This window comes from Mirounga angustirostris, unplaced genomic scaffold (assembly GCF_029215605.1).
Source record: "Mirounga angustirostris isolate CCGP_5_RB_7025 unplaced genomic scaffold, mMirAng1.0.hap1 SCAF_10, whole genome shotgun sequence".
Lineage (NCBI taxonomy): Eukaryota > Metazoa > Chordata > Mammalia > Carnivora > Phocidae > Mirounga > Mirounga angustirostris.
Genome location: NW_026991718.1, coordinates 5,455,530 through 5,469,554, shown reverse-complemented (window position 1 = coordinate 5,469,554; position 14,025 = coordinate 5,455,530). Strand labels below are relative to the sequence as shown.

Below are 14,025 nucleotides of genomic sequence, written 5' to 3'. Positions count from 1 at the left end.
GCTCAACCTCAAGTCTTAGATGCCAAAGCGCAGCTAAAGCCTGCTCTTGAAGAAACATACCTTTTGAGCCAAAGAGCTGTCTGAATATTCCAATTATCAAGAAACATCTTGAAACTTGTTGACATCTGAAAAACAAAAGAACTTTTTTTCTTTGGCCCACAAAATGATGAAGCTTGAAATATAAGTAATAACATTTTATTGTGCTAAAAATAAGTTACTTGACATTGATGGTAGGTACTGATTTCTTTCCTTAATACTGCTTTTCTAATACAGTAACATCATCGTGTAAATGGAATTTATTTTAGAGGCCATCTACGAGATAAATGGATTATCACTATTTTCTCCTATATGTTAAGTTATTGGGGTTGTCATAGGATTATCCCAAAGACATTCCTGATATGTAAATGACCTTTCAGTGACCCTTCAATGACTCTTTCATTGGGGACTGGACGTCCCATCAAGCCAGTCTCTCAATCCCCTCACCTCCATGCCTCTTCGGCCACCATCTGTGGCCACCCGGAACCTTGGCCCCACCTGGAATCACCACCGTCTTCCCAGCTGTCCAGTCTCTCCACACAAGCCTCTCCCATAAAAGCTTCCCCTTGACCTCAGAGGGAACTTCTGGTCCCCTACCTCTCCTTCCCTCGGTAACTATCTCCTCCTTGCATCTTCACTTCCTTCCCACCATGTAAATTCCATGGTCCATTATTTACTACTCTCATCAAAATCCTGGGTGTGTTTGTTTCTTTTTCCTTTTCACTCACCTCCCTATCAAAATCCTAATCCCAGATCAACCTTACTTTCCCCCCCTTCCCTACTTATAACCTCTGAATCCGAGTGCAGAATATCATACAGCCTTCGAGACTTCTGTCCGAAATCCATCCTTCTTGATATCAGTTGAGCCCTCAACCTACCAAGCAATCCTTGTTTCCCTAAACAGTGTATTCTCCTCTTCCTGAAAACAGCTATTGGATTGAACCATTTTAAACTTTTTTTTTTTTTTTGGTAAGTCAAAAGCAGGTAAATATCAGCAATTTCAGGAGATCCCAACTAGTACTTCAAAAGTTCCCCACTTTCTTATCTCTGGTCCTATCACTCCCCACCCCCACCCCCCATCTTCCCTCCATCGCTCCCAACAGGTGATTTTGCCTCTAACTTTATTGAGATGATATAAACTATCAGACTCCAAATTCTCACATCAAAACTACAAAGTCAGCTGCCTCCACACTTCCCTTCCTCCGTCCCTGGTTCCTCCTCCAACACGGTCAATCCCTGCACCTGGCCTCTTATCTCCCTGTTCTCCATCTTCTTAGGGACCTCGTGTGTCCATCAGCCTCTCTCTCCCCCTACCATATTTTCACACTGTCTTCCAATAGTCTAACTGGTAAACATGTGTCAATCTCTCCATTTTAAAACAAAATTAAGCAAAACAAAAATCCCCCCTTCAATCACCTGTTCCCCGCAGCTGTGGCCTTATCTCTACCCTCCTTCCCTGTACAGGTAATGAATGCCTAAGAGTTGCATAATCTGGCTTTTATGCCTCTCCCTCCCTGGACACTGTTACCAAAATCATCAATAAACTCCCCTGTTGTTACAGCTGATGGTGCTCGTGAGCCCTCCTCTGGCTGCACATCTCAGCAGCCTTTAACACTGACTGCCGTTCCCTCCTTCAGAAAAACAAACTCCTTTATTCTTCACTTCCTCTTATACCATGCAGTCTCAACAAGGGTGATATTGCTCCCAAGATGATAAAAACCAGTTCTTGGGGGCAAAAAGTCTTACTATTTTCATATATAAAGCACACATATACATAGAGTACATACACCGATATACAGTATATGTGATATTAAATTTCATGGGGGCTTGATTAGGAAAAACACGTCTCAAAGTCTCCACAGGGAAGCAATAATGAACAGGAAGTTAGAAACACTGCCATGTATTCATCACTCAATTTCCACAATTTTCAGTTTTTCCTTCCCCTTCCCCATTTTATTACTGACATTAAGAGAATTTCAAAGCAAATACCAGACATCTTGGTTCACCTGTAAATAGTTCAGAATTTATTGGACTTCTTTTAAAAAACCAAGATCAGACCTAACAAAATTCTTACTCCTTAATATAATCACCTAATACTCCTCTTGTATTCAAATATCGCTGATTGTTTAAAAACATGTTTTTCCAGTTGGTCTGTTCAATCGTGATCCAAACAAGGTGCACACAGTGCGTCTGGCTAAAGCTTCTTTTAAGCTGTAAGATCCCCTCTCTGCCCCCCTCTTTCCCATGTCATTTATTTGTTGGGAAAAAATGGGTCATTTGTCTTGCAGAATTCCCCACTTCTGGATCTGGTGCTTAACTTACTTCTCTACACTCTACACTCCCTCTAAATTTAGCAAGATTGAAAGACCTAACCAGGTTTAACTGTCCCAGCAAGTCCTTGAGAGACGGTGCTGTATTTCCTACGGCGTCCCATCACAGGCGCCTAATGACAGACTGTTCCACTTGGAGTGATGAGCTTTCAGTGATGTTAAGGTGCGTCGGTGGGTCCTGACCCATTCACTATAAACTTGGTTGTCAAACTTTCACTTAAAGTTTTGGTAGTTTCTATTGTTGGAATCATTCTCTCAGGCTGGCAAACCGATGTCCCCTGTTAGTTCTCCTCTTCTCTCTCTGGCTCCTCCTCCTGACTGCCTTCCTCGGCCCAGCCTATGAGCACAGGTACTCCGGGGAGCGGGGGGTTCTCATCCCTTGTGGGTCTCTCAGTGCTCTCTCGTGGCTACTCTCGTGGTTTCTCCCAAACCTTGAAATGCCACAGGCTGGTAGTTCCCCAATGAGGATCTCCAGCTCAGGTGTTGTGGCTAGTGGCTGGTCATTTATTTGCCTGCCGGACAATTTAGTTGAGTCTGAAATCTGAACACACAGTATCTTTCCCTTCAAACCTGTGCCTGTTCTTTGTTCCTTCTCCCAGTGAAAGGCATTGCCATAAAACTGGCTTAAGCCAGGTATCTGGTCCCGATTCATAACTCACTCTCTCTTGCTGATGCCAAAGTAACACCGAGTTCTGCTGGGTCTCTGGAACAGTGCTCCCAGGTGCTTATGTCTCTCCAACCCGACTGGCACTACCCTGGTTCAGGTCACCATCACCTTGGATAAACACAACACCCTGCTAACAGGCCACTCTGTCCCACGAGGGCAACTCATCTACCTGATGCAGCCAGATCCTTCCTAACCACAGCTGTGATCACCTCGCTTGTCTGTATAAAACGCATCGACAATACCCCATCGCTCTTTCAAGAGCTCCAAACTCTTAATATGGCCTCTGGAAGTATCTGGACCTGTCTTCAATTGCTGCAGGCTCGTCTGTCACCACTCCCTGTGTTGTGAGCCTTATCCCCTCAGGATGCTGTTCCTCCTCTCCTTGGAGTGCCTGGCAACCTCCTCCTTACCTTTTAGGACTCGGATTAGACATTATTTCCTTCAGGACCCCTCCCTGAGCTATCTGATCTGAGTTGGAGCCAATCTGGCAGCACACACCCTACACCTCTCTGATCACAACCTATCCTTCTGTGCCCCTTTGGCCCGCTCTAGACTAAAGCTCCACAAGGGCCCAGATCACACAATCTTACTCACTGGATCCCCAGTGCCTGGTGCACATGCGAATGACTGATAAATACTGGTTGTATGGAAGAATGAGTATTATCAATAAAAAACCTTCAACACCACTCTTGGGACATCACATCATAACCCGTAAAACCAAAGTATGGTACGTAAAATATCACATGGTAACTAGCCTGTAAATGATTGACTAACCTCTATTTGTTGAATTCTCAAATTGGAAATCAAGTCCCAACGAGCTGTTCCATTTTCATCATATCCTCTGAAACCAAAGCCTGCAGCATTATTAATAGCATCAGCTGCAGTAAACAAAGTGAAAAGAGCATATTAAGAATCCATATAACAATCTACCATGTTCTCCCAGAAGGTATATGTTATTATATACTAGGATCTTTTTAAACAGTAGATTTATTCATTTTCATCTTTATCTGATACTATAATAAAATGGGCCTTGACCCAGTTTTTAGGATATCCTAACAGTTTCTAGGATATTCCCTTGTATTTAGGATATGAGCTGTAAAGTTGGTTTCTTCTAATAGAGGACTCTAATTTTTCAAGTTGGTCTTTAACTACATATCCTCAAGAGGGCGCTCTCCCCGCTAGCTACTAAGATACACCTCCATACGTTAACAGTCAGTCCCTTCCCAGGCAACTTACCTAAGGTCCATGCAAAATAGTATTTGGGTCTGGCAGCCAAAAGTGAGACATAGAGATAGACGACTTTTGTTGGCCATGAAGCTGTAGCTTGAAAATGCTCATCAATGTTATACTCCACAGGTAATGTTTTAGAGATGGTCAGGTGAAAGAATAAGGAAAGTCCACAGACTAAGAGCTTCTGAATGACTGCGACCTGAAAGAACAAGACAAGATTTCATAAGATTAATCTATACCCCTTTTAATTCATCTGACATACTACTGCCAGATTAATCTGGCATAAACTCTATAACTCTCCTGGTCAAAAATCATAAACTACGCTGCACTCAGCATGTCAAGCCCTCAGGGTCTCACGGTAGGAACATGTATGTCCAGCCTTCTCTCTACTACCTCTGGATTAGGGCTCAAGACACACTAGAAACCTCAATTTGTGTTTTCAAAGCTTTCAGTTAAAAAAAAAATACCTGAAAGCAAACACAGGCCTATAGGTGTGAATACACAAAAATAATCACATGAATAACTTTTGGGAGTGGATTTCGTATTATACACACACACACACACAAAGAGCTTATTTTTCCATTGTGCTTTTCCCTGTATTTTCCAAATGCTATGTGTATTTCATGGACATTATTTTTACACTAAACAATTTAATGCATCCCTTTAAGTCTGACAGTTCTCTAATGCAATTTTATTCACAAATGATAAAACCAAAAGAACTACACACCCAAAAAAAAAAGATTTGCATAAAAGACTCTGGTAGGGGGTGCTCAGCGGGGGGTCTGCTTCTCCCTCTGACCCTCTTCCCTCTCGTGCTCTCTGTCTCTCATTCTCTCTCTCAAATAAATAAATAAAATCTTTAAAAAAAAAAAAAAAAGACTGGTAGGGGGGAAAAAAAAAGGCCATTCTTTCCTATATCCTGGTAAGGTTAAATCACCTTAAAAGAATCCAACTCATGGTGGTTTTGTATTTTTAGTAAGCCAGAATATTTCAATCTGACTCAATAGAGGGGAGATTATAGCACCTGCCAAGGGAAAGAAACAGGTGGAAGAAAGGAAAGGCTGCGTCCAGGTAATGGAACATAACAAGATGCTTGGATTTTGAGTGTCCTGCATAGTAGTCAAATACTATTCAAATTAATCTGCAAATGAATATTCATGTTTTCACACTTTCTATAACAGTGCCAAAAGAAAGGGCTCAAAGGCAAGAGTCAAAGCACATGCCAGATTCACCGCATTTCTGAAAAAGCTGTCTTTGCTCTCGGGCCACTTGTTAGGAGGTATTGAGCACTCGAGGACTCTTTGCTGCAGCCTTCATTCTCATTTTCCTCAATGTTTTTTTAAAGCTTTCTCTAGTACAATAAGGCTACATTTTCTTCACCCCTCCCCCAAAATATCTAAGCTTTACATTTGAAAAGAGATTTAAAACAGGTAATTAGAGAAAAATTATAATCTCACAGTGAGATGAAACAAATGGCCTCATACATTAACCTAAAAATTGGGTGTATCATCTTAGTGACACAATGAGCAATACTGTGGCCGTGAGACTAGACACACAAGTTTCCAGGTCTCAGTTTCAAAACAAAAATTAAAGTAGCATACACTTGATCTCGACTACCAGGCAGCGCACAAAGGCTCAGGCAATGTGGGATCAGGTAGCTTGGAAGGCAGGAGTGAGGGCCTAAACCTGGGAGGCCAGGGATGACCCCTGGTTCCCACCGCCTCCCTGCTTAGTAAAGGGGCACCCTTCCACCATTCCAGCAGGAAGGCAGAAGTCAACTCTCAGAGAAGCTGAACCAGAGAAGATCCAGGCTTAGGGACATGGGTCCAGAGTGGGGGGCTGGGTAAGTGCTAGAATGAAAACGGGGAGACTCGAGGAAGTCTACAGCCTGAGAGGTGGATCCTCAGCCCCCGTGCCTGGGCCAGGTCCAGAAACAAGCAGTCAAGTTTGTATCTACCTCCTAAGATGGCAGAAGACTGAGGGATCCTTCACTAAGAAGCTAAGGAGCCCCAGAGGAAAGTTCTACAGACGTCATGACAGAGACTGACAAGTGCTCCCCAGAAGCCACCCTCCGCTTCTTGCACAAAGATGGAATTTTTATTTGGGCACGTCTAGCTAGACCACACGTGACTATCCCCTTCACAGCTGAGTGTAGCCACGCGGTCCATGCGATGTTAGCTCAAGTACAGCTCCTGTGGCGAGCCAGCTTACACCGTGGGGATGGGGGCAACGCCCTAAGGATGGCAAAAACAGGGGAGAGCTTGGATCCCCAACCCATGGAGCTGCCTGCCACATTACCCATGGACCACTGACACTTCAGATGTCGTGGGAGAGACCTTGTTTAGGCCATTGTGATTTTGGTCCTTGTTTCAGCGCCCAAACCTGTATCTGATTTAGATAAAGACAATCGGGAGGTGCCCAACAAAAGGGCCATTGGCTAACTGACTGTCCTACTTTGGATCCCAAGAGTCCACACACTCCAGTGATGCACAAAGAGCTTCCAAATGCCTTTGAGTGATTTGTAAATACCACTCTGACAATATAAACTTTTCACATATGGAATTTACCCTAAAAATATAGTAAGACAGTGAAATAATAGATTAAGAGTATTTGCCATTGCCAACAACCTCTGATTTATGATGTCTACAACCCAAAAGAGGAAAAGCCACATTTATAAGAGTGAATCCCATAAAAATTCAGAGTGAGGTGACAGAATATATAAATTTGTATTATTCTTTGTTGGGTTTGATTTACTGCTACTCAGAAGTTTATACCACTTGAAATTTTTCAAATATTTTACAACATTATGTCTAGTACCTTGATCCCTAGCTTTTAATCCTCTTTCCAGTATTCCAGAACAAGATTCTGGAAGATCGAAGCTATCTATATTAATCCTTTCTTTCTCCTGTGGCAGTGAGACCTCTAAAGGGTTAAGTGGTCAGCCTGGAGACACAAATAGTCAATGGAAGAGATCGGAATGTACTCGATTTCAAGTCTGAATTTCAAGCCCATATGATATGGCATTTATCAATTAACATTTAACCAGTAATAGAAAGTATGAAGACAAAAGCACCTTTTTGGTACAAAACACGAGTCACATGGCAGAAAAGAGATAAAATAAGAGCTTTTGTGAATGGGTGCAAATTTCCTCATTCATGCTTCATTTTATAGTTAACTTAGAAAGGAAGGTGATCCTTTGCTCAAGCCCCACATTGAGAAAAAACATACTAGCCCCCTTTTTTGTCTCATAGACTTTTTTTTTTTTTTTAAAGATTTTATTTATTTGACAGAGAGAGAGACAGCGAGAGAGGGAACACAAGCAGGGGGAGGGGAAAGGGAGAAGCAGGCTTCCCGCAGAGCAGGGAGCCCGATGCGGGGCTCGATCCCAGGACCCTGGGATCATGACCCGAACCGAAGGCAGACGCTCAGCAACTGAGCCACCCAGGCGCCCCTGTCTCATAGACTTTTTGATCGGCCTAGTTCTCATGGGACTTTTAGATTCTACCAGATCAAATCCAACATAAGCTCGGCCTACACAAAGCCTCAGAGCCTTTCTTGATAAAGGAGTACCTATCCCAGCAGTCCAAAGGAAATAAAGCTTATGTTCAGTTGTGAGGCAATCTGGCACAGACTTTGTACTAGGACTGCCTGTGTTTGAATTCCAGTTCTCCTGCTGCCAACCTGGGACATCTCAGTCAAATCACGTAGGCCTGGTTTCCTCATCTGTTAAGCGGTGAGAGTAACAGCACCTACCTTGTGTTGTGAGTGCTGAGAGAGTCACTGTGAGGTGTCCCCAACAGGGCCGGGCACACGGGAAGTGCTTTCAAAGTGTTAGCTACTGTTAACTGTTTTATTGTGGGGAAGCAGGAAAACTTTCATGGACAAGGTGATATTTGATGTAGGCCTTTAAAGAGGAGTAAGATTTCAACTGGCAATGACCAGGAGGAGGAGAGGGAAGTCAGGAGAGGAGAAGAGAACACTTTGAATTAGCTGGAACATGAAGTGCAGGGAAGGAAGAAGCCTAAGAAATTAGGCTGGGTCAGTTCCGTGCAAATGGCTTTCTTGTAAAATATTCGATAACTATAAAACATCGTTTTCACTCAGGAACTCAGTACTGCTTTTTTTTTTTTTTTTTTTTAAAGATTTTATTTATTTGAGGGAGAGAGAGGTGGGGGAGAGAGAGCATGAGCAGGGGAAGGGCAGAGGCAGAGGGAGAAGCAGACTCCCCGCTGAGCAGGGAGCCCGATGTGGGTCTGGATCCCAGGACTCCGGGATGGTGACCTGAGCCAAAGGCAGACGCTTAACCCACTGAGCCACTGGGGTGCCCCTCAGCGGTGCCCCACTTCTTAAGTAACCTTAGTTTTGTTCTTTGATGATGATCGTACGGCTACTAGACATTACTACTAACTGCAGTGTGAAGAGTCATTTATCTTAAAGATAGTTTCAAAGACACAGCAAGCTCAGACCTTGAAGACATTAGTATCACTGAATAAACAACACTACGCAACACAAGCTGTCGAGGCTCAGGTCAACCTCATGAGCTTACGTTCGGAGACGGCTCTGCTCTCTCGCAGGGCATGTCCTCTTTCCCACTTGCGCCTGGCGGTGCCCTGTGGTGCGCCCGGCCCTCGATGAAGGTGATGTAGTCTCTGTAGGAGCAGAGTGGGCCCGCCAGGATGCCCATGAAGTTGCAGTTGTAGCTCAGGTACTCCAGGAGGCTTGGCATGCGCCTGCGGGTAAAACACACGCAGCTCGTGAGAAGGGGCCCCAAGCTCTTCGAAAACACGAAAACCCACCCAGCAGGAATCAGCAGCTTCCACCTCGCTGCTCTTCCCGTTTGCCCCACAAAGCAAGCTTTAATTTTCATTTGCATTCGTATGATAGGAATTCCAAAGATGAGGATGTGGTAATGCTCAGCAGTATTTCTGGAGAAGAGAGTTTCCATACAGATCTTTGTGAGCAACTACAAAGGGTTGCTACTGGATTTCTTCATTATAAAACAAACCTGAGACCGACAAGAGACGGCATAAAGAATCTTCCCCTACCAGTTAGACGTTCACTCACCCAACAAATCCATGTGTGCACTGACCACGTGCCCACACGCTCCAGGGTCTAGACATGCTACAATAACAAAGTAGAGCAATATTCTGCATTCACAGAGCTCACATAGCAGATGCAGAAAGCAGATAATTGAAAAATATGTACTAAATATTTTCAGAGGTGCTAAGTACTACAAAGATAAAGGGTTCTTCTTATATATATATATATAAGAAGACCTCTTATAAGGCAACATCTGAGCAGAGACGGGAAGGCAGTGAGACAGGGAGCTATGTGAGTAACCGGGACAAGGATTCCGTGCAGAGGGAACAGTGAGTGTGAAATCCCTGAGATGGGGTGCGTCCAGCAGCAGGGAGGCCGGTGTTGCTGAACCAGAGAAAGAAACAGGAAAAAAATGAGAGAGAACCAAGGTGAGATCATCTAGGGCTGCCTTATAAGCCATGGTAGGAACTCTGGCCTTTATTCTGAATGCAATGAAAAACTACAGTACGGTTTCCGAAGATTCCCTCTAGCCCGAGTGTGGAGAGGACAAGGGTGGACGTCAGAAGGCCAGCCAGGAGGCCACTGGGATCCCCCGGCAGAGGCGACAGCGGCCAGGAACAGCGGGGGGAGCAGCGCCTGCATACACTCTGGCAGGACACCCCGGGGGGTTTGCTCACAGACTGGATGTGGGTGCAAGGGAGAACCGAATTAAGGATGCCTTGCAACGTTTGTCATTCAACTGCTTTGAGGTCTGTCCCGATGGCACGTGGCATCTAAGGTTTCTTGATCTTAATGCAGGAAACTGGGTAAAAAATACTTAGTAACACAAGAACCTATATAGACCGTATACATCATCATATAGATGAATTAGCAGTCTACGTCTTTATTTTCTTTTTCTTTTCCTTTTTTTTTTTTTAAGAGAGAGAGCACATGTGCAGGAGCATGAGGCAGACAGGGGGGAGGGGCCGGGGGAGAGAGAAGCTCAAGCAGGCTCCCTGCTGAGCGTGGAGCCCAGCCGCCGCGGGTCTCAAACTCACAATCCTGAGATCATGACCTGAGCTGAAATCAAGAGTTGGACACTTAACTGACTGAGCCACCCGGGCACCCCTTATTTATTTTCTACCAGCAGTTCCATTTACTAAGTTTGCTTCCCACTGACAATTATAAACTATAATCAATAGAAGAACGACTCCACCTGAGGATGGGAAGCAGGCTTCTGGAAGATGTTACGATCCTTCCTTCCTCTCTGAGAAGTTGTTTCCTTAAAAAGCACAAACCCTCTCTGTGGCCAAGAGAAGCTGACAGACCTCCTCATATGTACCTTTATAAAAAACAATAAACAAGAAAACAGTGCTTCCTGTCCATCTGATACTAGCTACATCACCACTTAGCCCAAACTCCTTTTTTAGATCTTTCCAGAATTATTCTTCTACATTTAAAAGCGTTTTGAGCCTTACATATTTTCTCTTGAAGGCTCAAAACTGAGGAGAGAAAAATGTTGCTGGCAGATTTGCTCTTGCATTTTTTTCCGTAATGCTGAAAGAGAATGCTTTCTCACTGCCTCACTCGCTGGGTAAGTGCCCGACAATCAAAAGCCACGGAAGAACTTCCTGTGCTCCCATCACAAAGCTCCATCTCAACCCGCCCCAAACAATGCCAGGTTATCAAGGCGCAGCCCAGTCCTACCAAGTCAAACTATGTATCACAATTTGCAAGGACAGGAGATAACTCTGAACCGTGAAATTTGCTGAAGTAATTTCTGGCTCAATGGTCGTATCAAATGACAAATCATTTTAGGTACTCAGTAGATAATTATATTTGCTATTAAAATGAGAACGAAGTATAACTGTAATACTTCATTTATGACATTACATGAAAGAATCCCTTCATTCCATAAATATTTATTTGGGATCAACTCCACATTGTCCCAGGTTTGAGCTTCTCAGTTTAGCATTATGGACTGTTTTGGACAATACGTCTTTGTTGGCAGGGGCTGTCCTGGGCACCGAGGCTGTTTAGCGGCATCCTGGCCTCCACCCACTAGGTGTCAGCAGCACCTCCCCTCTCCGCCGTGACAACCAAAAATGTCTCCTGCGGGGCCACAAGCACCCTCAGTGGTGAACTGCATTGAGGCCATGAGACCAGAATGATCAATGGGCCAAAGTTCTATCCTCACAGAGTTAACAGAGAGAGGGACAATCAAAACAAATACATAACATCAGACAGTAATACATACTATGAAGAAAAATCAAGCAGGGCCAAGGACAGAGAGTGACGGCAGGGAAGGGGGTTCTGACAAGGAGCTCGGTGTAGTTACGAGGGGCAGAGCTACCAGCTCTGGTCTTAAGCGGTTAGTCTGCTCCTAGTTAACTACATGAGGAGCCACTGTGGGGTTTCCCTCAGAGGAGGGGAAAATATAGTCCAACACACATTACAAACACCTCTGGCTGCTGAGTGGAAGGTAGACGGTGGAGGGAAAGAAGACAGAAATCTGAACCCTGCTGGGGAGGCTGTTCCAGTAGACCAAGCAGAGGGCGAGGGTCCAGCTGGGGTGGTCTCAGTGGGAATGGCAAGAAGCCAGTCAGATCAGGGGCAGTCAGATGTCATGGTCACATGAGAGACAGGTCTCCAAGGGAGAGTGAACTTGCCAGTGAAGCAGATTTGCAATAAGAACGCGTGAGTTTGCCCAAGTTTTCGCCCTAAGGCACTAGTGACAAATGGTGCTGCTGTGAACTGAGCGGGTAGTGGGCTGGGGAGAGGGAAGAGGGAGGCAGGACTCAGGAGTTCTATTTGGAGCGTGTTCTATTTGAGATGCCAGCTCAGATCCACGCTGGGATGCTGAAATGGCAGTTGGCTACAAGGCTGGAGCTCAGGAGACAGGTGGGAGGACAGTTACGAGACCTCAAACATGCAGGCAGTATTTAGGGGCAATGGACTGCATGTGACCCCCAGAGGAGACGGAGATGTCTAAGCGTGTGCCTCGGAGCCCACGAATATTTAGTGGTGAGCCTCGGAGCGGGGGGATTCAGCAAAGACAACAGAAGTAAACAGCCAGGGAGGCAAGAGGAAAACCAAGAGGGTGGGGTCCCGGAAGACGAGAGAGGAATATTTCAGGGACTGAATGGTCTGCTGGATCGGACGGTGCTGAGAGGCTGAGCTGCGTGCAAACCAAGGCTGACCGACCACTTACACCCCCCGAGATTAAGGGTCCCCTTGAAGCATGCTATCAGACCAGCGGTGAGGACAAACCCGACTGCGGGGGCCTGAAGAGGGTGAGGACGGGGCGATGGTGACATACATCTTTCACAGAGTCTTGCTCTAAAGGCTGCAGAGTAATGGGGAGGGAGCTCGAAGGGGAAGTGAGGTAAAGGTGTGTCTCCTTTCAGCGGGAAAAGATGGGGAAAGGATGAGTGACCATGCAAGGGACAGGACAACCGAGGAAGCAAAAGCCTTCAGTTAAAGAGAAGCAGCTGGATTCAGTGAGAAGTGAGACGCTGGCCTCGGATTGGATGAGGGACAGTGAATCCTTGGTATGGGACAGAAAGAGGAGTATTTGTTACAGACACAGGCAGTCTGGCAGGTTTAGTGGTAGCAAAATGAAGTAGGGTTGCCTTTCTTTTCTCCAAGAATCAAACTTTGCTACCACCCTAAGTGAGTGCAGGGGAGGGAGTGCTGTAAGTCTGAGGAAGGAGCACACAAGAGCTCACGGCTGGGGGGGGCAAGGGGTCGGGGGGGGCAGGGGGGGCGGGGGTGCGGAGCGGGGAGCGCACGGGACAGATGCAGCCAAACTCCTGGCAACACTAAGGCCATGATTCTAAGTTTGCGGTAACACACTCAAAACAGGTCCAATCTGCAATGAATGTTTTCCACTCTGCTTTCTTCCACTGTTTAGGTAGGCAGAGAGTCGAATTTAATAGGGTTTGGGGTTTTGCCAGGTGGGTGTGTGGGAGGGAAAGGCAGAAACGGGGGGGCTGAGTGTCTCTTAATGAGAGGTTTAGGGATGGGCGAAGGACGCCTAAAGATCACAGAACCCAGATCAAAGTAACCTCTCTGAGTATATTCAAATATACACCTACTGATATGTAAATACTGACTATAGAGAATATCAAAATAGAATAATCTTAAAGATGGGGAAAATATTAGAAGATTCCCAAGACATGCTACCAAAAGGGTCTATCTACTATCACAAGCTTAACCTCATTCTTCCGACAGCCATGCATCTGTTTGTTCTAGATTTACCGAAAACAAGGGGCTTCCTAGGAATTTTTCTTCAGGTAAAATGATTCAATCTCTAATTATATTAGACTAAGATAGAGCCTTCCAAGAAATTAAGCTATTCCTTAGATTAGTCAACAAAGTACTATCATAAATGAAGTAGAAACCTACCCAGAATGAAATCCTCAAATAATATCAAGAAGATCTTACTGGTTCTTCATTATTTCAAAACATGGTATCTATGTGTCGTATTAAAATATCTTAGCCCAGTAACTGCCATCAAGTTATCGGTCTATAAACAAAAGCAGCGATTATCACTCATTACTACGTGGCAGACATGAAGACTGTCTTCAGAGAACTCAGAAAATCATAGGAGAGACAGAAAATTTAGTGATATCCGCGTGGTACATAATATATCCAAGGTGCCATGGGAGCCTTAGAAGGGACAGGCAGCCTAGCCTAGCAAGATGTGGTGGCAGGGTGGTGTGTGGAGGGAGGAAAGTTGGT

General features: G+C 45.0%; 1 protein-coding gene across 6 annotated transcripts in view; it reads right to left on the bottom strand.

Moving 5' to 3' along the window:
- MBOAT2 (membrane bound O-acyltransferase domain containing 2) overlaps nucleotides 1–14,025 on the bottom strand; it is a 124,021-nt gene that overhangs the window by 11,934 nt on the left and 98,062 nt on the right. For all 6 annotated transcript variants that reach the window (XM_045884051.3, XM_054509591.2, XM_054509589.2 and 3 more), the window contains 4 exons: nucleotides 8,810–8,993; nucleotides 4,270–4,462; nucleotides 3,808–3,911; nucleotides 61–125 (listed from right to left, as the gene is read on the bottom strand). In XM_045884051.3, the coding sequence (XP_045740007.1) occupies nucleotides 61–125; nucleotides 3,808–3,911; nucleotides 4,270–4,462; nucleotides 8,810–8,993 (546 nt within the window). The remainder of the gene's footprint in view (nucleotides 1–60; nucleotides 126–3,807; nucleotides 3,912–4,269; nucleotides 4,463–8,809; nucleotides 8,994–14,025) is intronic.